The sequence below is a fragment of the Somniosus microcephalus genome, chromosome 5 (genome assembly GCF_052327205.1).
Source record: "Somniosus microcephalus isolate GS21.2 chromosome 5, FLI_Smic_1.0, whole genome shotgun sequence".
Taxonomy (NCBI): Eukaryota; Metazoa; Chordata; class Chondrichthyes; order Squaliformes; family Somniosidae; genus Somniosus; species Somniosus microcephalus.
This window is the reverse complement of record NC_140991.1, coordinates 187,126,610-187,153,206: the sequence shown is the minus strand read 5'-3', so window position 1 is coordinate 187,153,206 and position 26,597 is coordinate 187,126,610. Positions and strand designations below refer to the sequence as shown.

General features: G+C 45.0%; 1 protein-coding gene across 3 annotated transcripts in view; it reads left to right on the top strand.

Annotated features, from left to right (window-relative positions):
* Window positions 1-1,077: 1,077 nt before the first annotated feature.
* The window catches only part of cdk6 (cyclin dependent kinase 6), a 374,880-nt gene continuing 349,360 nt past the window's right edge, over window positions 1,078-26,597 (top strand). Inside the window, exons 1-2 of one of the 3 annotated variants that reach the window (XM_085988509.1) lie at window positions 1,078-1,264; window positions 3,273-3,580. In XM_085988509.1, coding sequence (XP_085844635.1) covers window positions 3,351-3,580 — 230 coding nt within the window. In that variant the 5' untranslated portion in view covers window positions 1,078-1,264; window positions 3,273-3,350. Of the gene's footprint in view, window positions 1,265-2,819; window positions 3,150-3,272; window positions 3,581-26,597 lie in introns of those variants that run through there. The other 2 variants (XM_085988508.1, XM_085988507.1) reach the window with 2 other exon arrangements.

Here is a 26,597-nt window from a genome sequence, read left to right as displayed (position 1 = left end):
CTGATATTGATACTGAGGAGATCGTGTGATATTTAGTCAGGGTTTGAATGCAATGATGTAAACAATGTTCTTAATAAAAAACATAAACAGATACATGCTAAAATGTTGTATTTGGTGTCAGATAAATTTATGTACTAATTCTTCAGGTCATAATGTTTGCTAAATGAATGGAAGAGAAAGCTACATTTTTCACAAAATGATTATGCCCACAAAGCTTATTTTGAAAAACAGTACATTGCAGTTTATATATGCACAATGTTCAACTATTGTGAACAATTCAACTATTATACATTTGCCTTGTGATTATAAAGAAATGATAATTGATTCATTTCTCACAGTTACCCACAAACTTCTAAAACATTTCAAAAGTTTTTTTTAGTGATTTCAGGAATGTAAAAACAACAAACGTTTACTGTTTCACTATTTTAGTTTCTTTTGCACATTTCCACAGACTTGCACCATTCATTTTCCTCTTATTTTTCTTTTCATTTTAACGTGGTTGTAAACTATAAACAGGAAATCTGGTCCAAAGACTTACCAAAAAAAAACGTGCCAAATACGAATGTGTCTTTTAAGAAGAAAGGTGCAGATTAAGTTGATCGTTGGAGAGTAGGTTATTTTGAATGACTGCAGTGGAAGGGTTAGGCTGGAATCTTGTTTCTGTTTTTTTTTATATATACACATATAAATCACCATGACACGCGAATGAGCAATCTTTGAAGCTTTTTTCCGGAGAAATAAACCGATTCACGTTTCCTGGAACGGAGTAATTTTTAAACAAGTTGTAGGTTTTCAATGCAGGTATTGATGTTTTACCCCCTCTGGCCCCACTTGATTAGTGCAGTTTGGCCTCAATAACCCTAAAGATCTGAATGCTCACGTAAAATGAGTAGTGAACTGCAGAGTATTTGAACTTAGAAAAATGCTGAATCGTTCTTCCTCTCTAAGTTAAATCTATACGTTTTACTATATATATATAATATAGTTTACTGCTGATATTCTGAAACGTGATCTATTTCCCTTTAAGTATTGTGGGTAAAAGAGCTACTGTATGACAGACCCTTTGGACGTGTTAGTTTGGAGAAAATAAAGGTTGTGTTGTAGGTTTGGTTTTGCCCTTTTTACAGATTATTTGCGTAGGGTTTAAACTGGTTACTTTCACATCAGTTTCGGGGGCAAAGAAGCAAAATTGTACACAAGAACTCGGATACGTTGCTGGCAACGAAGGCAAGGGCAAAATGAGTTGGAAGTAACAGGATATGCGGTACGTTTACATCGTGCGTGAACTTTCTTACTTTTGATTGTTGTTCGCTTTATACTTTGCAAGTTCACGATCAAGGCTGATTATATTACCTTGTTGAATTCCAACACTTTTGCAAACAAGAAGGGTCGGAATCCAGCGGGACAGTGGCCAAATTTTTAACTGGTTTAACTTTTCCAGAAGTTAACTGAGCTGAACCGTTAACATGTTGGGATCCAGGAAGTTGATTTGGATTTTTTCATGCGTTTTTTAATGAGGAGAAAGTGTGTCGGTGGCGGGGTGGGGGTAGAGAAGGAAGCTTATCTTGCGTTGTGTAGTCTTAAGTTTCCTTTCCTTTCGGCTGCTGGAACTTGACAGTGGGAAACGAAAGGTTCATTGAGCTGAGAGACAGAGAGAGAGAGAGAGAGAGAGTGAGTGAGTTGGGAAGAGAAAAAGGCCAGGCGGCGTTTCGCCTTTGTTGTTTGAGGAATGCGGAAATGTTGATGCTCTGTGTCAACTGCTGAAGGGGGGTCACATTCAGGCGTCGTGGGAAAGAGAAGGCAGCACCGCTGCTCTCTGCTCTCTTTCTCTGACAAGGGCTGGGGGGGGGGGGGGGGGGGGGACAAAATCCTCAGGATAAAAAGAGAAAGCAGGCAAGGGGGAAATAAACTCTCCGCCCAATCTCCGCATATATGTACACACTGCCGATTGGCAAAAAAATACTTACATCTGCCTGAGGAGTTTTGCACATTACACGGTTTGCGCCGGTCGTTTTCTTCTCGTTTGCATGAATTGCAACCACCACCCCCACCACCCCACCCCCCAGCAATGGAGATCCTCGTTCACACGCTACAAAGTGTGGAGCATCTACCTGTGTGGCCCAGTCTGGAGCGATCAGAGCTGGCCGTCCCAGTCCAGACACTCGGCTGTGTGCTTTTAAAACAAATGTAAAAAAAATAAGTTTAGGGTTTGAGCTTGAGCATAGTTTTAGCAATCGAAACTGCGTCCAAGCGGGCGATCTTTGAATATATATTTAGAATCAGGTAAAGTGTTTTGGTAAAATAAACCCTGGATTTTCGACGTGTTAAATATATAATATATATTAAAAAATTAATCATTTTAAAGCGGCATGGTATTTCGAATGTGGGATCTTGAGTCTCACTTAAAATGCACTTGGTGACAATTGGGATCGAGCAGTCGATGTTTGCTGATAAATTTATTGTTCTGATTTCAACATTTCCCTTCTTCCACAGCCCCGCAAACAACATTCCCAACAACACTCAACTGGTGTTATTTACAAGACGGGTGTAATTCTCGGTGACAGATACATCTTTTAAAATAAACGAATGCCTTAGGTTGTACGTGTTTATTTTTAATGGAACACCGGAAAGTTGCGGCGGGTGCGCCCCCCCCCCTCCCCTCAAGATCTCATGTAGGTACATGGACGTGAGAGGAAAATAATGCGGGAGACAGGGAATTCAGGCGGTTAGCGATGACCCCCCCCCCTGTCTTTTTCTCTGGTAACAGTTTAAATTTAAATAAAAGTGACTGACAAAAAATAACACGTTATTATTGGGGGTTTGAGCGAAGCTGCATTGGGTGGTGTTTGTTTGAACAGGCGGCTCTCTCGCTCGCTGTTAATTTTAACTATTTGTTTTGTACACAATATTGCCCCAGTAGCACGTGTTGGAGGCGGCCGGTGTGCGCATGCTTTGAAAGGCTGGGCTGGCGCTCGGCCGCTGGCGACAGCCGCCGTGTGTTGTGCATTTACCGGGAGAGCCCGGGGCCGGGGCACACCGCCTCTTGATGCTTTCATGCGGGAAACCGAGCTTTCCAGGCATCGCTGCACAACTTTCAATGGTACACCGTCGTTCTCATGACTGGAATCATTCCGTTTATGTCAACTCTGGTGATGAGTTGCTTTCTTTTTAAAAAAAAGTTGATTTAACCCCTCATTAGCAGCCACCCATACATTTTCATTTTCTGTACTCTGATTTTGTTTACTAATGTTCTTTTTTATTTTGCTTTCCAGATGTGACTGGCCCGCATACCCACCCTTGTTGTTTCCGTCTATGTGTGACATACATCGTGGGGAGCCGAAGTTTGTACGATGGATGGGAAAGACGGCAGTTTCTCTGACCGCTACGAGCCGGTGGCCGAGATCGGAGAAGGGGCGTACGGGAAGGTTTACAAGGCCAGAGACAGGAACAACGAAGGTCGCTTCGTGGCTCTGAAGAAAGTGCGAGTCCAGACCGGGGAAGAAGGGATGCCTCTCTCTACCATCCGGGAGGTGGCTGTACTGAGGCAACTCGAGTCCTTCGAGCATCCCAACGTGGTCAGGTGAGGGGAAAATAGTTGCCATTGAATGGGGGGAAACCCCACTGACTTAGAATAAGCCCACACGCATGGCGTTGGAAAATTGCAGCCCCCGTACATGCAACTTGCTCATGACAACTGGAGAGAAACTAAAATCAAATCTCTACCTTGTACCATGTGCATGGCAGTTTTCATGTAGCTATCCCAGCCTAAAGGTTTTATATCATCAGACTGGGATTTAGTTAAGAAAAGGGCCAAATACTAGACGCTTAGATCTGAGTGCACACGCCCTGGTGGAAAACTAGCTGTGTCGTGTGGTCAGTCAGGTGCGAAAACATCAAATGTTCACCAGTCCCACCCACAGAAATACTGCACTTCCTCTGGACTAGCCCCGATTAAACAAGGCAGCGTGTGTGCATCTTCCTGGTCAAGTGGGGCCAGTCTCCCCAAACTGGATTGCAAACTTGGCTAATAATGCGGACTGTCTTATCGTAGTAAAAAATAATTCGGTGGGGGGGCGATTTACCCCATCACTCTCCCAGTTAAAACGATAAGTTTAATGCTTCACTGTACAGATCGTGTGTACGTACATTATTTCATGTGTGGCATAAATGGATTATTTTGTGTAATTCCAACCGTTTCGAGAACCATTATTATTTTTTACAAATGCAACACATCCCCCCAAAAAACTTGTAATTTGATTTAAACCCAGATTTTAAAGTGCCCGCCCGCGCCATTTCAGGAAGAGCAAGCGACCGAGAAACACAAAACGGATGTTGTGACTCGAAGGACGTTTTTAGCAAATTAGGTGAAAATGTAGCAAGTTTCTGATTCTCTGACAAACCAACAAAACTCAGTGTTACCTCTCTGGATATCGGCGAGCCTTTTAAAGTTTGCTGTTGCAACTACGTTGGTTCACAACTTTAAAATAATTGCAAGAGGGACGGACGTGTCATAATTTAAAGGACATTTGGAAATTCCTGGTTTGGGGGCTGGGAAGGTCTCGCGTAATTAGCGCGAGAAGTGAGCGGGAAGGCGCTGCTTCTCCCTTTCCCGTCCGCCTTGTGTGGGTTGCTTCCATCCCGTCCGCTTTCTTGCCGACGCGGTCTGCTGGTGTCAATCTGTCCTGCCGGTTCACTTAACTTTTCACAACTTAAACATTTCCAGCAGTAGGAAATGCCGCCTTTACCATTCTGTAACGGAGCATGCAAAAAAAACGCAAATGAGTAAATTGCCAATGATAAGATTAATTTTAGCTGATAGAGCTATTTAGGGAATTTCCCCAAAAGTCCAAATTTTGAGGGACACTTGTGTTTTGAGTGTACTTTTTTTTTTCAGCAACGGTCTTTTTGGAGACATTAAGTGCATGTACTCGGATGACTGTTAACATTTCTTTGTTTCTGTCTCCCTTTAATTCTTACAGTAAGGCAGAAGCAGCAGAACTTCTTTTGTTGGCGTTTTTCCTCATTTCATGTCATTTGCATACAGCTGCAGTATAGCCTGTTACCTTTGAATGCACATTTGGATTTTAATTTGATTATAGAAACCACCTTAAGTCACTTCTAGAATAGACGTTTTCATTTTCACTTGGCAGTAGGAGTTTCAAACCTCTTGGCTGCAGAGACTTTTTTGGGGGAGGCGAGTGAGTAAAACATGTTTGGCTCTCCTTATTAAATGCCTTTTTTGTAATGCCTCATTTCATTGCAAGTGTCATATCCTTCTGTTGAGTCATCTATTCTAAGTTTCAGAAATTTACTTCACTTCCCTTCTCAGTTTATATTTTTTATTATTTCTACTGAAAAACCACGAGTTAACTCTTAAATACAAAGTGCTCTGCAATTTTCATTTTTGTCTTTAGCATGACCTAAGCGGAAGTTATTTTCTGCAAATTTAAAGGGACAAAGTCTTCATTAAAAGTGCACGATGAACCATTTTTATTTGTTTACAAATATGTGATTTGATGATGCAAATTGCATCAAAGTGAATCATCACTTATTTGCAAAGTTATTGTGATGTGATGTGATGTGATGTAAATGGCCCACTGCTGTTTTAGTTCTTCCCCAATTTTTTTAAAAGGAGTTGGATAGCTTTCTATGAAGACAGTCACTCTTTTAAAATTAGAGGAAGGAGCGGAATCATAATGTAATTAATAGGAAAGGGAAAAAATCTTCTGGGAGGTGCAGAAATACTTTGTGTAAAATGGACTCCATATTAATATATATTTTTGCACTTGCTAAGTTAAATCATACACAAGAAGATTTCCTCTGCTTAGTTGTAGCAAAATCATATATGCATTCTTTCTACACATGTTTATGATTTCACTACAAATAGCGAACTCAGGAAATCAACCCTTATTTTCTTTGCAGATGGAAGTCTGCTGGATATCCACCATATTGGGTGTCACAATTGCTCTGAGGACATATAGCATGAGTCTCAGTGAGCACTCTCAGCTTTCATTCTAAAAGAAATAACTTACTCCTAAAGTGGGTGCATGAACAGAGACACCTGGGGGTATATGTGCACAAATCGTTGAAGGTGGCAGGGCATGTTGAGAAAGTGGTTAAAATAGCATATGGGATCCTGGGCTTCATAAATAGAGGCATAGAGTACAAAAGCAAGGAAGTTATGATGAACATTTATAAAACACTGGTTTGGCTTCAACGGGAGTATTGTGACCAATTCTGGGCACCGCACTTTAGGAAGGATGTGAAGGCCTTAGAGAGGGTGCAGAAAAGATTTCCGAGCATGGTTCCAGGGATGAGGGGCTTCAGTTACGTGGATAGACTAGAGACGCTGGAGTTGCTCTCCTTGGAGCAGAGAAGGTTGAGAGGAGAATTGATAGAGGTGTTCAAAATTATGAGTTTAGACAGAGTAGATAGAGAGAAACTGTTCCCATTGGCGGAAGGGTCGAGAACCAGAGGACACAGATTTAAGATGATTGGCAAAAGAACCAAAGGCGACATGAGGAAAAAAAATTTACGCAGCGAGTGGTTAGGATCTGGAATGCACTGCCTGAAAGGGTGGTGGAGGCAGATTCAATCGTGGCTTTCAAAAGGGAATTGGATAACTACCCGAGGGGAAAAAATTTGCATGGCTACAGGGAAAGAGAGTGGGACTAGTGAAGTGCTGTTGCACAGAGCAGGCATGGGCTCGACAGGCCAAATGGCCTCCTTCTGTGCTGTAACAACTCTATGATTCTATGATTTGTGTAGCGCCTTTCATGACCTCGGACATCCCAAAGCACTTTACAGCCAATGAATTACTTTTGAAGTGTAGTCGCTGTTGTAATGTAGGAAACCTGGCAGCCAATTTGTGCACAGCAAGGTCCCACAAACAGCAATTTGATAATGGCCAGATAACCTGTTTTAGTGATGTTGGTTGGGGGATAAATATTGACTAGGACACTGGGGATAACTCCCCTGCTCTTCCTCGAAATAGCACCATGGGACTTTTTACGTCCACCTGAGATGGCAGACGGGGCCTCGGTTTAACGTCTCACCCAAAAGACGGTACCTCTGACAGTGCAGCATTCCTTTGGTACAGCTCTCAAATGTCAGCCTAGGTTATGGGTTCAAGCCAATAACCCTGTGACTCAGTGGGGAGAGTTCTACCAACTGAGCCACAGCTGACACATTCTAGGAGTGTGGATTGACATCCTTCTTGATCTTGGAGCTCCAAAGTAATTTCAAAATTCAGTTCTAGTACCAGTTAAACTTATGGTTAGGTTGGTACTCTAGGAACAGCACCCAGGACTGGGAAGGTTGCAGATATGCTCTGTTACAATCAGAGCCACTTGCTGACCTGCCAAAATATGTCTCCAAAGTAATTGCCTCAATTGTGGGATGTAATATGCTGGACTTGCCATCGGACTACCAGCAATTTATCCTGACAAGGTGGAAGATAAATAATTGTGAGTTGGGCGATCTTAATCTAGTGAAGATAAAAAAAAAAAACTGAATGTGTTATAGACCAGTCAGCTTAACATCGGTGGTAGGAAAAATAATGGAATCCCTACTGAAGGAGAAAATAGAAGAACATCTAGAAACCAAAAATATAATCTGAATAGTCAACTTGGATTTCAAAAGGGAAAGTCTTGCTTGACCAACCTTATTGAATTTTTTGAAGTGGTAACAGAGAGAGTAGACAATGGTAATGCAGTAGATATAATTTATCTGGATTTTCAAAAGGGCTTCGATAAGGTACCCCATAATAGACTTATGAACAAGGTCAGAGAATGCGGAGTCAGGGGACAAGTAGCAGAATGGCTTGCTGGCTGGCTTCAGGACAGAAAGCAGAGAGTAGGAGTAAAGGGTAACTATTCACAGTGGCAGAAGGTGGGAAGTGGTGTTCCACAATGATCAGTGCTGGGACCACTGCTGTTCACAATTTACATTAACGATTTAGACTTCGGAATCAAAAACACTATTTCTAAATTTGCGGATGACACCAAATTGGGGGGGATAGTCAATACTGAGGAGGACTGCAACAAGTTACAGGAGGACATTAATAAACTTGCAGAATGAGTATATAATTGGCAAATGAAGTTCAACACAGATAAATGTGAGGTATTACATTTTGGTAGGAAGAATAGGGAGGTCACTTATCACTTGGAGGGTACGAGTCTCGGTGAGGTAGAGGAACAAAGGGATCTAAGAGAACAAATACACAAATCACTAAAAGTTGCGATGCAGGTTAGCAAGGCCATAAAAAAAGCAAACCAAACACTAGGGTTTATTTCTAGAGGGATAGAATTGAAAAGTAGGGAAGTTATGCTAAACCTGTATCGAATCTTGGTTAGACCACACTTAGAGTATTGCGTACAGTTCTGGTCACCATATCATAGAAAGGATATAGAGACACTGGAGAGGATGCAGAGAATATTTACAAGGGTGATACTAGAAATGCGAGGGTATACATATCAAGAAAGGATGAACAGGCTGGGTCTCAGTTTCTCTTGAAAGAAGGCTGAAGGGTGACCTAATAGAGGTCTTTAAAATTATGAAAAATTTTGATAGAGTAGATACAGAGAGAATGTTTCCACTTGTGGGGAAGAGCATAACTAGAGGCCATCAATATAAAATAGTCATCAAGAAATCCAATAGGGAATTCAGAAGAGAATTCTTTACCCAAAGAGTGGTGGGAATGTGTAACTCGCTACCACAGAGTGGTTGAAGCAAATTGTATAGATGCATTTAAGGGGAGGCTAGACAAGCATATGACAGAAAAGGGAATAGAGGGTTATGCTGATAGATTTAGATGAGGAAAGATGGGAGGAGTCTCGTGTGGAGCATAAATGCCGGCACGGACTGGTTGGGCCGAGTGGCCTGTATCTGTGCTGTATATTCTATGTAATCCTATGTGTTGCAGATCTGAAATAAAAACAGAAAATGTTGGAAAAACACAAGAGATCCATCAGCAGCTATAAAGAGAAAAGATCGATTAATGTTTTGGTTTAGTTTGTCAGACCCCTGGCGAAGGATCTGCACCTGAAATGTAAACCTTTCTTTTCTCTTTATAGCCTCCTTTGCATTTCCATAATTTTCTAATCTTAGCCCGGTTATTGTAGGCAAGAGTCCATGGCACAAATTTGATAATCTCACTCACTCATAAGGTTGGCTGAATGGGAAGTGGAAAAATCATGCTGCGCGGTAGAGTGACTGTTCTTTTGAGATTGAGGGCAGGGTACAGGGAATGTCAAATTGTATCTGGCTTGGAAATACTTGATGCTGACTTGGATGTCCAAAATGCCATCACTTATATTATTGAGCACCCAAAAACCATTTTTGTACAAGTTATACAGGGGAGCGGTTTCATAACAACGCTTCTCCCTTGCGCCAACAACAGCTTGAATTTATATAGCGCCTTTAACGTAGAAAAATGCCCCAAGATGTTTCACAGGGTTGACATCAAAAAAGTGCACAATGAGCCAAAGAAGAAGAATTTAGGTGGGGTGGTCAAAAACTTGGTCAAAGAGGTGGGTTTTAAGGAAGATCTTAAAGGAGGAGAGATAGGTGGAGAGGCAGTGGGGTTTAGGATGGGAATTCTAGAGCATGGAGCCTGGATAGCTGAAGGCACGGCTTCATAATGTTTCTGACATTACTATCTTTTGTTATTTTGGGCTTGTTTCTCTGTCTCTCATAGTGCGACAGCTGAATGTGACAGCAAGGGAGGGTGAAATAGCTTTTTATTTTCAAAATGTCAATAATATATTTTGCTGCCTAGTACACAGTTAATAAAAACATATAAAACAATTCCATATCACTTATTAAGTTATATGCAATTTAAAAAGTTGCATAATGCATTTTTAAAAAGATATCCATATAAGAATAAAAACAGAAAATGTTGGAAATACTCAGCAAGTCGGGCAGCATCTGTGGAGAGAGAAACAGAGTTAACGTTTTAGGTCGGTGATCTTTTGTCAGAACTGGAAAAAGTTAGAGATGTAACAGAAGCAAGTGCAGGGGCAGGGAAAGAGGAGAGGGGAGGAAAGAACAAAAGGGAAGGTCTGTGATAAGGTGGAAGGCAGGAGTGATTAAATGACAAAAGGTATGATTGTACAAAGGAAAAAGAGGTGGTAATGGGACAAGTAAAGAAACAAAAGATGGGTCTAGAAGAGGTGTAATTGGGAATAGCAGAATCATCAACACTGCCGTCTGAAAATATAGGGGCAGAGGTTATGGTCTGAAATTGTTGAACTCGATGTTGAGTCCAGAAGACACTAACGTGCCTAATAGAAAGATGAGGTGCTGTTCCTCAAGCTTACGTTGAGCTTCGTTGGAACAGTGTAAGAGGTCGAGGACAGAGCGGTCAGAGTGGGAGTGGAGCAGAGAATTAAAGTGACAGGTGACCGGAAGCTTGGGGTCGCGCTTGCAGACTGAATGGAGGTGTTCCTCAAAGCATTCACCCAATCTGCGTTTGGTCTCCCCAATGTAGAGGAGACCGCATCGTAAGCAGCAAATACAGTACACTAAATTGCAAGAAGTACAAGTAAATTACTGTTTCACCTGGAAGAAGTGTTTGGGGCTCTGGACAGTGGGAAGGGAGGAGGTAAAAGGGCAGGTGTTGCATCTCCTGCGCTTGCACGGGAAGGTGCCGTGGGAAGGGGAAGGGGTGTTGAGGGTGATAGAGGAGTGGACCAGGGTATCGTGGAGGGGTGGTCTCTTCGGAATGCTGAAAGTGGAGGGGAGGGGAAGATGTGTTTGGTGGTGGGATCATGCTGGAGCTGGCAGAAATGGCAGAGGGTGATCCGTTGAAAGTTGAGGCTGGTGGGGTGAAAGGTGAGGACAAGGGGAACCCTATCGTGGCCCTGGGAGGGAGGGGAAGGGGTGAGAGCAGAAGTACGGTAGAGGGCCATGTCAACCATGGTAATGGGGAAACCTCGGTTGTGGAAAAAGGAAGACATCAGAAGCACTAGTATGGAAGGTGGCATCGTCAGAACAGATGAGACGGAGAAACTGGGAGAATGGAATAGAATCCTTACAGGAAGCGGGGTGGGAGGAAGTGTAGTCCAGGTAGCTGTGGGAGTCAGTGGGCTTGTAGTGAATGTTTGTCGATAGCCTATCGCCAGAAATGGAGACAGAGAAGTTGAGGAAGGGAAGGGAAGAGTCAGAGATGGACCATGTAAAGGTGAGGGAAGGGTGGAAATTGGAAGCAAAGTGAATTCAATTTTCTAGTTCAGGGTGAGAGCAGGAAATGGCACAGATACAGTCATCTGTGTAGTGGAAAAAGAGATGAGGGAGGGGACCTGAGTAGGACTGAAAGAAAGAATGTTCCACATATCCCACGAAAAGGCAGGCATAGCTAAGACCTATGCGGGATTCCATAGCAATACCTTTTTATTTGGAGGAAGTGAGTGGAGTCAAAGGAGAAGTTGTTCAATGTGAGAACAAGTTCAGCCAAGTGGAGGAGGGTGGTGGTGGATGGGGACTGGTTGGGCCTCTGTTTAAGGAAGAGGCGAAAGGCCCTCAGCCTGAAATAGTGGGGATGGAGGTGTAGAGGGATTGGACGTCCATAGTGAAAATCCATATACGAATTACTGGCGGTGTAATATGAGGGTGCATTCATACATCTGGAAGAACTCCCAGAATGCATTAATATTGATGTAATAATATTACTGGTGCAAAGATTTGCGACACATCTGTCACACTTCACATTTTGTCGCACATGCAAATTTCTGTGCCACAATTTAAAAACCCCATAAAGGATTGACTTCAATGGAAATGAAAATCAGGAGAGATGCAAAACGGGCTGCCAATTTGCTATCACGCTTTTCACACTATTGCCCTACTCAGTATTGCCCCCTGTTTCAGGGCTGTAAAACTATCTTGGATTCCAAATGAACCAGCCTATAAAAAATCCTGCTTACTTCTTCCGATTTCTAACAGGCTTCAGGATTAACCTAAGAGCAATTAGCCTCTAACTGACTTCAGGAAGGCACACCAGTTAAGCCTTGTATCTTTAAGAGAACACATTAGGCTAGATTTTCAACTTGCCCATAATTGAAGCAGCCCGATTTTCATATAAATAAATGGAAATGAAAAACATGCAGTTTCTATAATGGGTGGCTGATATACAATGCCAGTTTTACGTCAAATTATACTGACATTTACAGGTACCCATTTCTTAAATATGAAATAGTCTCTTCAAAAAATCTTTGCTAGCATTAAAAAGAGAAAATCTACTCCATCAAGTTGCACACAGCTTCACCGGAGCAGCAGAATACTATGGCCTAGAAATTGGGTTTTGGCGCAGCGACGGCTTTAGCGCCGGAAGTTAGTGCCGGAGCTAAGTCCCGCTGGGCGGGCCAAAAATTCAATAGTTCTGCGCCCAAACGGCTGCCGGCGCTGCTGAGAGCTGTTTGCGCCTGAAAACTGGCGCTACGCGCTGAATATCGGCGCTATTCCGGCGCTGCGGCGCCCGCTGCGGTGCGGCAGGTTCGGGAAGTGCAGGCCTCCTCCCCTTAAGGAGGAGCTGCCTGCACCCGGCCGCGGCCCGCGAAAATCTTTTTAAAAATGAGCCCGGCACCTCGGACAAGTGCCGGGCTTGCTTCTGTTCCGGGGGGGGGGGGGGGGGGAAGTCCGGGGAGGGAGCTGCGGCCAGGCGGCCGGCGGGAAAGCGGCCGGCCGCCGCGGGGCCTTTAATGCGCCGGCGCAAAGTCATGTAAGACTCTGTTGCCAGAGTCTTAGTTGCGGCTGCCACGGGCGAGGCGGCCGCAACTGAATTTCGGCGCTGGGGCCCGTCGGCATGGCAACCGGGACGCTGCGCACACCGATGACGTCATCGGTGCCGGCGCAGCGCTACCGGTCTACCGCGGCGGAAGGGCCCCAGGCAATTTCGGCGCCGGCGCCAATTGCAGCGCTAGGCCCTCTAGCGCCGCAAAATCGGCGCTAAGGGCACTGAATTTCTAGGCCTATATTGTATGTTACATGATGTAATACTTTCGTTATTCAAAAACGGCTGATCCTCCAATTTACTATGAACAAAGCCACGGGAGATTTAGTTTTATATATTTTGAACACTATTATATACTAATATACTTTTCCTCTATAAAATGCAATGAACTACGACCCACATCACTGCATTTCAAATCACCAATGCAATAACACTTTAGTTCTTGTCACACGACTTGCATCACAAGAGTCTGAATTTCCCTTCATGATACTAATTACATGTAAAAATGAGTTGAATTGAAAACAGAATATCTCAGTTTAGATTATAAAGAATGACACAAGCTGGAGTGTGCCTCAAGCATTTAATAAACCTTGGCTTCAGGCAATACTGATAGGCTGCCTTTGTACTTTATTAAATTTGTCCCCTTTATTACAAACTCCTTTTGCATTATCCTATATGTATCTACTTGCTCTAAGTGGTTTTTTAATGAAATTATCACAGTTCTTTTGATTTAGTGTAAAAAAAATACAACATGGACCTTTCTGGAACATGAGTATCATACACCATCTTTAATGGCTAGAAAAGCAGTCAAAACAAACAATATAATTTTTGTACTAGCATCCTTTTCTGTGCCTCCATTTATTGGCATCTGTTGATATTCATGGAAGTATATAATTTTAGTTTTTTTTGGTCTTTCTAGGCAAAAAGAATTGAGCACCTCTTTTATAAAATGTATCACAAGTTTTCCCATTTGGTGCAAAGGCAGTGCTGAGATGTAGGTTTGGCTCCCAATGCCATTGTGTTCCCACAAGGAGATACAAGCAAGAGTCCAGGCTGCACTTACACACATTCTAGCATCCTGATTAGAGGATCATTTGTGGAGGCCTGAGAGCAGATTATCCTCTGAACTGCAGCTGATACATGGATCAAGGGAAAACAAATAAAGGGAGTTTACTATCAATGGGATACAAAAAAAGTTGTTTTCAACTTCATATGTTAGTATGTCAGAGCAATAAAGGTGGTGTTGTTGTAAAAATACCTACGTACTTTATTTTACCACATAATGAATGTGATGTAGCTGTCTCTAGGAAAAAAAACTTTGTTGGGACTTTTTAGCCATGATTTCACCTACCTCGGCGGGTCCAGTGCGGCCGGGGTCGGTGGCGGGGTGTGACCCCACTGCTGGCTCCATCCCGCTCCTGTGAAATGAATTTTACGCTGATTGGGCTTGTTAAGCCCGCCCAGCACATTTGCCAGCCAATTGAAAGAAGCGGGTTTGATGACGCCACTAGATGACGCGTCATGAACCGGTTTCCTTAAAGGGGCCATGTGCAAATTGATTTTGACATTTGTGCTGTCAGTGTTCTATAGCATTGAAGTGCTACAAACACTGACAAGCACTGCACAGAGGTGCACGGCTGCACCCAGGCTCTCCCATGACTTCCTCCATATGCTTATGAAGGGAGTCATAGCACGCAGGGAGGTCCTCTTCCCTTCCAATGGTTGGGAGAGACCTCCCCAGGAGATCATCGCAGCCTGGTTGCACATTGCACAGGAGGACACAAGCAGGGATGTCATCAGGAGGACCAGGCTGCAGTGGCACAAACCTTTCAATAATCTCAGTAGATCACAAAACGTTAGTATAAAGCCTCACTCAACCTCATCCTGCTGTGCCACTCATCACATCCCCATCACTCTGCCTTCTCTACCCTACTCCTGTACATCCTTACACCAACCTACCTTGCACCTCCACCCATCCCTCTCTATCTACATTATTACTTCCCCATCTCAATAGCCACCCGTCACACTCACCCTCATCCTAGTGCAATCATACCAACTAACAACACAAGGGTAGGCACTTGGGTGTTTTAGCTGGTGTTCATGTGAAGTTTCTGTTAATGTGCTGTCAAACATTGAAATCTTTATTTTCAACACTTTCTTGCACAGATTTGTGTGCACCTTTGGATGTGTCTTAGTGAGTTGCAGTGATTGGAGAGACATAACGGTACCCCCCGCAACAGCAATGAGTGTGAAAGGAATGGCTTGGGCATTGTAGGGATGCCTTATAGTGTTGGTGTGGGGTGGTGCTAACCTGGTGCATCATTTGGCAGCCAGGGTGTACAGTGTCAAATTAAGTTAATCTGGTTATGGTGAGGCCATCCCTGGTGTCCCGGGCAGCAATGTGGTTGGGTGCTGATGCCTTCTGTCCTGTGCAGCATCAGTTGATTGCAGAGAAGGTTGGTGTTGTTGTTGGTGCTGCTGGTGTTGGGGCTGATCGTGGTGGGATTCTGAGGACTAAGGTGAGATATTTTCAAGGGCACCGATGCTGATGGAATAGATGGCAGGTGAACTTGAGATGACAGAAGCGATCTGTCAATGGTGAGGGAGGATGTGCCATTGAGGTGACACTGAATACAGAGTTTGCTCCAAACACTTGCAACCTGCATAAAGCTCAATCTGTCTTCCAAATGCAGTAAGCAACAGCTTCTGACCTTGGAAAGTTAGCAGCTATGAAATGGGAGCTTTTATAGCACATTTGCAGCTGTTAAGTAAAGAAATTATCCCATGCTGACACAACACCCGACCTCCTTACCTGACGTGATCCCTGAGCAGCGGGGGAACCATTGGCGAACTCTACAAATCTAAAGGTGAGCTTAAAATAGTTTTTAAGTGCCTGTTAACAAGTTCTGAATGATGTAAATTGCCTCCGCCGCCGCTTGGTGACGGGGCTGTTCAGCGAGGACAGACCCGACATCTGGGAGACTAGCGTGGTGATGAGTTGACAGCGGGTTCCCTACCCACTGTCAAAAAAAAAATTCCCTGCTGACTCGCCACCAGGCACGCCCGCTGACCCCCCGAACAATTCCCCCCTTTGTGTTTAAACCACTTTAAAAAAAATAAGCTGAGAGTTGTTCTTTGATTGTATTTACCCTTATCATATGATGAATATGATGTTACAGTATTTTGAATTCCTATAAAATACAAATAATTATATAGGGAATAATGCAATTGATTACAAAACCGAAATCTTACCAAAAGGTTTAGCTGATGTCACAAACAATGAAAGCGAACATTAAGTGATACAAACTATAATATTTAGTTAGATCATGGCTGATCTGTACCTCAACTCCATTTACCCACCTTTGTTCCATATCCTTTGATACCTTTGCCAAACAAAAATCTATCAATCTGAGCTGGTTTCCAGGTACCAGTCACGATCCTGGCTGCAGCCGCTCTGTCATAGGGATTTTCTCCTGATTGGCCTTGTTAAGCCCGCCTTGCGGGCTTCCCGGCCAATTAACAGGAAGCGGGTCTGATTACGTCATTTGATGACGTGTCATTAGTCGGTTTTCTTAAAGGGACCACGGCCACATTGAGTTTGACAGTTGTCCTGTCATTGTTTGACAGCATTGAGGTGCTGCAAACATTGACAAGCACTGCACAAAGGTAGACGCTTGCACCCAAGCTCTCAAATGACTCCCTCCATATGCTTATGGAGGGAGTCACAACACGCAGAGAGGTTCCCTTCCCTTCCAAGGGTGGAAGAGACCTCCCCAGGACACCAACGCAGCCTGGTTGCACATTGCACAGGAGGTCAAAAGCAGGGATGTCGCCAGGTGTCCCTGGCTGCAGTGGCGCCAACCTTTCAATGATCACAGTGGATCACAAAATGTTACTGCAAAGCCACACTCAAACTCACCTGCTGTGCCACTTAACACATCCCCATCACTCTGCCTTCTATACCCTACTCCCGCACATCCTTACTCCCACCAACTTACCTTGCACCTCCACCCAACCCTCTCTATCTACTTTATCACTTCCCCATCTCACTAGCCACCCCTCACACTCACCCTCATCCTACTGCAAGCATACCAACTAACAACACACAAGGGTAGGCACTTGAAAGGTTTAGCCAATGTCCATGTGAAGGTCCTGGTAATGTGTTGTCATACAGTGAAATATATTTTTCCAACACTGCCCCTTATTGAACAGATCTGAGTGAGAAGTGTCTTACTGAGTTCCAGTGAATGTTGAGACGTAACTCCCCCCCCCCCCCCCCCCGCCCCCCGACTACAGTGATGAGTCTGCATGGAATGGCTTGGACATTGTAGGGATGCTTCATGGTGCTGGTGTGGGATGGTGTTAACCTGTCACATCATGTGGCAGCCAGGGTTTACAGCGTCAAGTGAAGTAAATCTGGCCATGGTGATGCCATCGCTGGTCTCCAGGGCAGCAATGTTGTCAGGGGCTGATGCCCTGTGTCCTGTGCAGCATCAGGTGATGGCGGAGAAGGTTGGTGATGTTGGTGGTGATGGTGTGCCTGGTGATGTTGGTGCTGGGGCTGATTGTGGAAGGATTCAGAGGACCAAGATCTGATTTTTTCAAGGGCAAAGATGTTGCTGCAATAGATGGCAGCTGCAGGTGAGATGATAGAAGCGATCTGTCAATGGTGAGAGAGGTTGTTCCAATGAGGTGGCGCTGGTCATATAGTTGCCTCTAAACACTTGCAAGCTAAAGAAATCTCGATATGTATTACAAATGACGTCACCAACAGTTTCTGCGCTCTGAAACTGGTCATCTGCAACATGGCATCCTTTACACCACTTCTGCAGCTGTTAGCTTATCAGAAACATCAGAGCAGACTCAACTCATGCCAGGGTGAGCTGGCCTGTTCCCCGAGCAGCAAGTAACCCATGGGTGAGAACGTAAGCCTTAAATTGTATTAAATTGGCTCTTAACAAACCATTTAACAAGCTGAATTGTATGCCCTGCTGCTTGGTATCGGGTCAGTTCTCCACTGACAGACCCAACACCTGGGAGACCCGCTGGAGGCGGGTTGACAGCGGGTTTCCTACCCTCTGTCAATCTTTGCTATTTTGCCTCCAAACCTGCCCTCTGAGCGCCGGAAAAATTCCGGCCTCAGTCTTGAAAGTTTCAATTGACCCAGCGTCCACAGTCTTTTGCGGGAGCGAGTTCCAGATTTCTGTTACCATTTGTGTGAAAAAGTACTTCCTGATTTCACTCCTAAATGGCCTAGCTCTTAATTTTAAGATTACGCCCCCTTGTTTTGGATTCCTCGATCAAAGAAAATAGTTTCTCTGTATGTACCCTATCGAATTCCTTAATCATTTAAGTGACTTGATTTGATCACCCCTCAACCTTCTAAACTCCAGGGAATACAAGCTCAGCTTATGCAGCCTGTTCTCATAAATTAACCCTTTAATCCCTGGTATAATTCTGGTGAATCTGCACAATGCGCCTTCCAAGGCCAATATATATTTCCTGAGATTCAGTGCCCAAAGCTGAATGCAGTACTCCAGATGGGGTCTGACCAAGGCTTTTTTATTCGTTCACGGGATGTGGGTGTCGCTGGCAAGGCCTGCATTTATTGTCTATCCCTAATGGGTACAACTGAAGCATCACTTCCTTACTTCCGTATTCTAACCCCTTTAAGTTAAAGGCCAGCAATCCATTACCCTTTTTGATTACTTTTTGTAACTTTTAGTGATTTGTGTGCGTGGACATCTAAATTCTTTTGCACCTCCACAGTTCCTAGGGGTAGATCTTGATTTTGTCCGATAGTATAAAACGGGTGATAGCAAGTCAGCAGCCCATTTTACATCTACCAATTGTTATTTCTATTAAAGTCAACTGTTTTACACAATCACAGAGTCAAGATCTACCCCCTAGTCTCTCACCATTAAGGAAATAATCCAATTTGTCTTTCTCAGATCTAAAGTGGATGACCTCACACTCCCGCCCTCCCCCCCCCCCCGCCATAGTTTTGTCCACTAACTCAGTCTATCTGTGTATCTATGTTCCTTTGTCATTTCCTGCTCCCATCTACACAACCTATTGTGCCTCCTAACTTAGTGTCATCTGTAAACTTGGATATACAACTCTCTATTCCTTCATCCAAATCATTAATATATGGTAAAAAGCTGAGACCCCAGTACATTTCCCTGGGGAACACCACTTGTCACACACCGCCAATCAGAGCACAAACCCTTTATCTCTACTTTCTGTCTCCTGCGTCACAACCAATTACTGACCCATGTCACAAGGTTACCTCCGTGTGCTCTTATTTTTGCTAATAATCTCTTGTGCAGAACCTTATCAAGTGCCTTCTGGAAGTCCATATAGACAGCATCTATAGACATTCTTATTGCACCATGCTAGTGACCTCAAACATTGAACTAGATTAGTCAGACGTGACCTACCCTTCACATATCCATGCTTACTCTCTTTAATCATCTGATACTTGCCCAAGTGCTCAGTCACTCTGGCTGAGATTTTACTTACCTCGGCGGGTCCGGGGCAGGCGACATCGGTGGCGGGTCCCAACCCTGCTGCTGGGTCCGGTCTGCTCTGAAAAATAATATTCTGTTGATGGGGCTTGTTAAGCCTGCCCAGCGCATTTCCCGGTCAAAGCGCAAAGCGGGTCTGGTGACAGCATTCATGACACGTCATCAGTTGGTTTCCTTAAAGGGACCATGGCCAACTTTATTTTGACAGTTCTGCTGTCAGTGTTCTACAGCATTGAGGTGCTGCAAACACTGATAAGCACTGCACAGAGGTGCAGGGCTGCACCCAGGCTCTCCCATGACTCCCTCCATATGCTTATGGAGGGAGTCAGAGCATGCAGGGAGGTCCTCTTCCCTTCCAATGGGTGGAAAACACCTCCCCAGGAGACCAACACAGCCTGGTTCCACATTGCAGAAGAGGCCACAAGCAGGGATGTCGTCGGGAGGACCCGGGTGCAGTTGGACAAACCTTTCAATGATCTCAGTAGATCACAAAATGTTAGTACAAAGCCACACTCAACCTCATCCTGCTGTGCCTCTCATCATATCCCCATCACTCGGCCTTCCCTACCCTACTCCTGCACCTCCTTACTCACACCAACTTACCTTGCACCTCCACCCATCCCTCTCTAGCAACATTATCACTTCCCCATCTCACTAGCCACCCCTCACAATCACCCTCATCCGAGTGCAATCATACCAACTAACAACATACAAGGGTAGCCACTTGAGTGTTTTATGCAATGTTCATGTAAATATGCTGTCAAACATTGAAACCTTTATTTTCAACACTTGTGTTCTTGGACAGATTTGTGTGCACCTTTGGAAGTGGCTTAGTGAGTCATAACGGTACACCCCGCAATGGTGGTGAGTGTGAAAGGAATGGCTTGGACATTGTAGGGATGCTTTATGGTGTTGGTGTGGGGTGGTGTCAACCTGGCACACATCATGTGGCAGCCAGGGTGTACAGCGTCAAGTGAAGTAAATCTGGACATGGTGAGGCCATCCCTGGCCTCCCGGGCAGCAATGTGGTTGGGTGCTGATGCCCTGTGTTCTGTGCAGCATCAGGTGATTGCGGAGAGGTTGGTGTTGCTGGTGTTGGGGCTGATTGTGGTTGGATTCTGAGGACCAAGATGAGACAATATAAAGGGCACCCAAGTTGATGGAATAGATGTCAGTTGAAGTACAGATGACAGAAGCATTCTGTCAATGGTGAGAGTTCTTCCAATGAGGTAGGAGTAGATGGAGAGTGGAAAGCCTGTTGAACCTGTGCTGGAAATGGACTGAGAAGCAGCTTGTGGCTGAAGAAAGTGATGATCTGTGAGGTGGGAACTTTTACTGTTCATTTGAAGCTGTCAAGTAATCAGCTGGAGCAATGGCCACTGAATTCCCGCCTCAGATTGACAGCCATGGTCCCTGAACAGCGTGGTTCCCATGGCCATGAAGTTAAAGTCAAAAGGTAAGTTAAAAAAGCCTGTTAATGATCTGTCAACTAGATGTTAATGAGTTTAATTGGGCTCCCGCCACTGCCTGTCGGATCTGCTCAGCGCTGACAGACCCAACATTAGGAAAGGCGCGTTGTGGCGGGCTGACAGCTGGTTCCTGACCCGCTGTCAAAAAAAACACTTTCCCACCCGACCCGCCACCGATCCCGTTCGCTGACCCCTTGGAAATTCTCGACCTCTGTCTCTGATGATGGGGTCAAGTAACTTCCCCACAATTCATGTTAAACTAACAGGTCTCTAGTTACCTGGTTTCTCTTTCCTTCCCTTCTTAAATAATGGAGTGGCAATGTAATTTTCCAATCGAAAGGTACAATTCCTGAATCTTGAGAGCTTTGGAAAATTATGACGGAAGTATCTGGAATTTCCTCACCTATTTCTTTTAATACCTTGAAGTGGAAACCATCAGAACCTGGAGATTTGCATATTTAAAGTCCCAATTTTTTTCTCCAGTAACTTTTTTTAACTTATATTAAATCTACTATGTTCCTCCCCTTGATCTATTTTTAGATTCCCTTGTACCACTTGTATTTTGTCCTCTTCCTCCACTGTGATACAAAGTATTCATTTAAAAAATCTGCCAGTTTCTTATTATCCATTATAGTCTTACCTCATATGGGCCTTTAATGGGCCCATATTCCCCATTACGCCTGTTTCTCTTAATATATTCATAAAACTTTTGCTGTTATCTTTGATATTCTGTGTGAGTTTTTTTCATATTCCCTTTTTGCACCTTGTATTTCTTTCTTTGTATCACTTTGTTGCTTTATATAGCTCTCCCAGTCCACTGGATTTCCACTTTTCCTTGCATTTGTGTAATCATTACAAGAGACAGTCCATCCTTTTATAATTTTGGACATTTCGATCATATTGCCCTAAAATCTAAGTTGTTTAATTAAAAAAAGCCCCAATTGTTGATGTCTTTCTATGTATTTGTATTTCCTCATACATCCTAGTGAATCTGTGTTGTACCATCTCTGAAGCCTCAATATCTTTTCTATATTATGGAACCCAATACTTCACACAATACTCTAAATGAGGTCTTATTAAGGTTTTATATAGGCTCATCAATATATCTTGGCTGAGAAATTCGGCTTCGTAGCGCCTGATTTTTCAGCGCTATGGGTACCGTTTTGAGTCCAGTTCTGGTGCGGGCTGTGCCGGATCCCATTTTGGTAAGGGCCAAACAAGAGGTGTCGTTTATCCACATCTGAAGCAGGTATTAGGCCATTAACATATTCAAATAAGAGGCCTAATGCCTGGTTCTGCTCCCTCTTGCAAATTTGGTTTGCGTCTGAGGCAGCCAGCACCAGCACTGATTGCCTTTGGGAAAACCACGCTAATGAACATGGAATTAAAAAAAGGTAAGTACTTAACATTATCATCGCCGCACCTGGTCCCGATATCTCCGACCTCACTCCAGACTCCGACCACCAGGCCCCCCGAGCCTGCCGCCGAACTCCCCCCGACCCTGGCTCTGGTCTCAACCTAGCCTCCCCAACTCCCTGACAGCAGTGCCAAGGCCCCAACAATACTGCAGGCCCCGACAGCCCTCTGATCACGGACTCCGAAGCTCACCCGTTCCTCCTCCAGACCCACGCTATGCATCCCCACCACTTACCTGGAAATTTAGAGCTTTAACCTGCGCAGGCTCCTACTGCAGCACCATCTACATGACAATGAGGTCCGAGGACCAAAGTCTTGCTACAATTGTACAAGGCCTTGGTGAGACCACACCTGGAGTGCTGTGCACCGTTTTGGTCCCCTTATCTAAGGAAGGATATACTTGCCTTGGAGGCGGTGCAACGAAGGCTCACTAGATTGATTCCTGGGATGAGAGGGCTGTCCTATGATGAGAGATTGTGTAGAATGGGCCTATACACTCTGGAGTTTAGAAGAATGAGAGGTGATCTCATTGAAACATACAAGATTCTGAAGGGGATTGACAGGGTAGATGCTGAGAGGTTGTTTCCCCTGGCTGGAGTGCCTACAACTAGGGGGCATAGTCTCAGGATAAGGGGTAGGCCATTTAAGACTGAGATGATCAATTTCTTCACTCAGAGGGTTGTGAATCTTTGGAATTCTCTGCCCCAGAGGGCTGTGAATGCTGAGTATATTCAAGGTTGAGATAGATTTTTGGACTCTAGGGGAACCAAGGGATATGGAGATCGGGTGGGAATGTGGAGTTGAGGTCGATGATCAGCTATGATCTTATTGAATGGCGGAGCAAGCTCAAGGGGCCGTATGGCCTACTCTTATTTCTTATTTTTAACCAAATTATCACCTCACACTTCCATTGAATTCCATTTGCCACTTTTTAGCCCGTTGACCTATCTTATCAATATCTCTGCAGCTTCCTTTGATCTTCTACAGAAATTAATTATACCTCCTATTTTGAGATCATCTGCAAACTTCAACACCACCCCCTCTAGCTCTATATCCGAACTATTGATCTACACAGTGAACTGAAATGGCCTCAGAACTGGACCTTGTGGGACACCACAATTCACTTCCAATCACTCTGGAAAAACTGCAATGAATTCCTACTTTTTCCCTTCTTACCAATTTTTAATCCAGTTTGCTAACGTCCCCCTAATTCCATACCCCTTAATTTTCTCTAATAATCTTCCATGTGGTACTTTGTCAAAGGCTTTCCTAAGATCCATTGCATTTCCCCCATCTAACATGTTTTTTTAATTTGTTTATGGGATGTAGGCGTTGCTGGCAAGACCAGCATTTATTGACCATCCCTAATTGCCCTTGAGAAGGTGGTGGGGAGCCGCTTTCTTGAACCACTGCAGTCCATGTGGTGAAGGTACTCCCACAGTGCTGTTAGGTAGGGAGTTCCAGGATTTTGACCTAGCGATGATGAAGGATCGATGATATACTTCTAAGTCAGGATGGTGTGTGACTTGGAGGGGAACTTGGAGGTGGTGGTGTTTCCATGCACCTGCTGCCCTTGTCCTTCTGGGTGGAAGAGGTCGCGGGTTTGGGAGGTGCTGCCAAAGAAGCCTTGGCAAGTTGCTGCAGTGCATCTTGTAGATGGTACACACTGCAGCCACGGTACGCCGGTGATGGAGGGAGTGAATATTTAAGGTGGTGGATGGGGTGCCAATCAAGTGGGCTACTTTGTCCTGGATGGTGTCGAGCTTCTTGAGTTTCTTGTTGGAGCTGCACTCATCGAGACCAGTGGAGAGTATTCCATCACACTCCTTACTTGTGCCTTGTAGATGGTGGAAAGGCTTTGGGGAGTCAGGAGGTGAGACACTCGCCGCAGAATACCTAGCCTCTGACCTGCTCTTGTTGCCACAGTATTTATGTGGCTGGTCCAGTTAAGTTTCTGGTCAATGGTGACCCCCAGGATGTTGATGGTGGGGGATTCGCTGATGGTAATACCGTTGACTGTCAAGGGGTGGTGGTTAGACTCTTGCTTGTTGGAGATAATCATTGCCCGGCACTTGTGTGGCGCAAATGTTACCTGTCACTTATCAGCCCAAGCCTGAACGTCGTCCAGGTCTTGTTGCATGCAGGCATGGACTGCTTCATTATCTGAGGAGTTGTGAATGGCACTGAACACTGTGCAGTCATCAGTGAACATCTCCATTTCTGACCTTATGTTGGAGGAAAGGTCATTGATGAAGCAGCTGAAGATGGTTGGGCCTAGGGCACTGCCTTGAGGAACTCCTGCAGTGATGTCCTGGGGCTGTGATGATTGACCTTCAACCACCACAACCATCTTCCTTTGTGCTAGGTGTGACTTCAGACAATGGAGAGTTTTCCCCGATTCCCATTGACTTCAGTTTTACTAGGGCTCCTTGATGCCACACTCGGTGAAATGCTAATTGATGTCTAGGGCAGTCACTCTCACCTCACCTCTGCAATTCAGCTCCTTTGTCCATGTTTGGACCAAGGTTGTAATGAGGTTGGGAGCTGAGTGGTCTTGGTGGAACCCAAACTGGGCATCAGTGAGCAGGTTATTGGTGAGTAAGTGCTGCTTGATAGCACTGTCGATGACACCTTCCATCACTTTGCGGATGATTGAGAGTAAACTGATGGGGCGGTAATTGGCCGGATTGGATTTGTCCTGCTTTTTGTGGACAGGACATACCTGGGCAGTTTTCCACATTGTCGGATAGATGCAGTGTTGTAGCTGTAATGGAACAGCTTGGCTAGAGGCGCGGCTAGTTCTGGAGCACAAGTCTTCAGCACGATAGCCGAGATGTTGTCAGGGCCCATAGCCTTATCCAGTGCACTCAACCATTTCTTAATATCAAGTGGAATGAATCAACTTGGCTGAAGACTGGCTTCTGTGATGGTGGGGACCTCAGGAGTAGGCCGATATGGATCATCCACTCTGCAGTTCTGGCTGAAGGTAGTTGCAAACGCTTCAGCCTTGTCTTTTGCACTCACATGCTGGGCTCCACCATCATTGAGGATGGGGATATTCATGGAGCCTCCTCCTCCCATTAGTTGTTTAATTGTCCACCACCATTCACGACTGGATGTGGCAGGACTGCAGAGCATTGATCTGATCCGTTGATTGTGGGATCGCTTAGCCCTGTCTATAGCATGCTGCTTCCGCTTTTTAGCATGCATGTAGTCCTGTTTTGCAGCTTCCCCAGGTTGGCATCTCATTTTTAGGTATGCCGGGTGCTGCTCCTGGCATGCTCTTCTACACTCCTTATTGAACCAGAGTTGGTCCCCTGGACTGATGGTAATGGTAGTGTGAGGGATATGCAGGGCCATGACATTACAGATTGTGGTGGAATACAATTCTGCTGCTGCTGATGGCCCACAGTGCCTCATGGATGCCCAGTTTTGAGCTGCTAGATCTGTTCTGAATCTATCCCATTTAACATGGTGGTAGTACCACATAACTCGATGGAGGGTGTCCTCAGTGTGAAGATGGGATTTCGTCTTCACAATGACCGTGCGGTGGTCACTGCTACCAACACTGTCACGGACAGATGCATCTGTGACAGGTAGATTGGTGAGGATGAGGTCAAGTAGCTTTTTCCCTCGTGTTGGTTCTCTCACCACCTTGACAGCGATGTCCTTCAGGACTCAGCCTGCTCGGTCAGTAGTGGTGCTACCGAGCTACTCTTGGTGATGGACAGTGAAGTCCCCCACCCAGAGTACATTCTGTGCCCTTGCTACTCTCAGTGCTTCTTCCAAGTGGTGTTCAACATGGAGGAATACTGATTCATCAGCTGAGGGAGGGCGGTAGGTGGTAATCAGCAGGAGGTTTCCTTGCCCATGCTTGATGTGAAGCCATGAGATTTCATGGGGTCCGGAATCAATGTTGAGGACTCCCAAGGCCACTCCTTCCCGACTGTATACCACTGTGCCACCACCCCTGGTGAGTTGGTCCTGCCGTTGGAACAGGACATACCCAGGGATAGTGATGTCTGTTAGTTCCTCTAAGAATTCTATGAGGTTGTCCCTTCTGAAATCTATGTCAGCAACTTCTAACATGAAACACTGCAGAAAATAAATTGTGTGTATTTGATAGTTGCGATAAGAAAAGTACTAAAACATATAGGGGTAAAAATTGGGTAGCGCCCCGAAAAGGTTAGTGCCCCCGCGGCCGTTTTTCCCAGGTAGCGCCCCGAGAGGGAGGAAGGGCTCTACTGGAAGAGCCTCGCGTCCTTCTTGGGCGCTGCGAGCCAATATCGCGGCGCTATGTAATAAAGGGGAGGAGCCTGGCGTAGCATGTCCCGGCCCCCAGCTTGGCCACCAGAGATCGGGAGTGCCAGCAAATGAGCCCAGCACTCGAGGAGCGCCGGGCTCACGGGAAGCAGCTGGCACCCCGTGGGGGGGGGGGCGGGGGGGGGGGCTTCATGG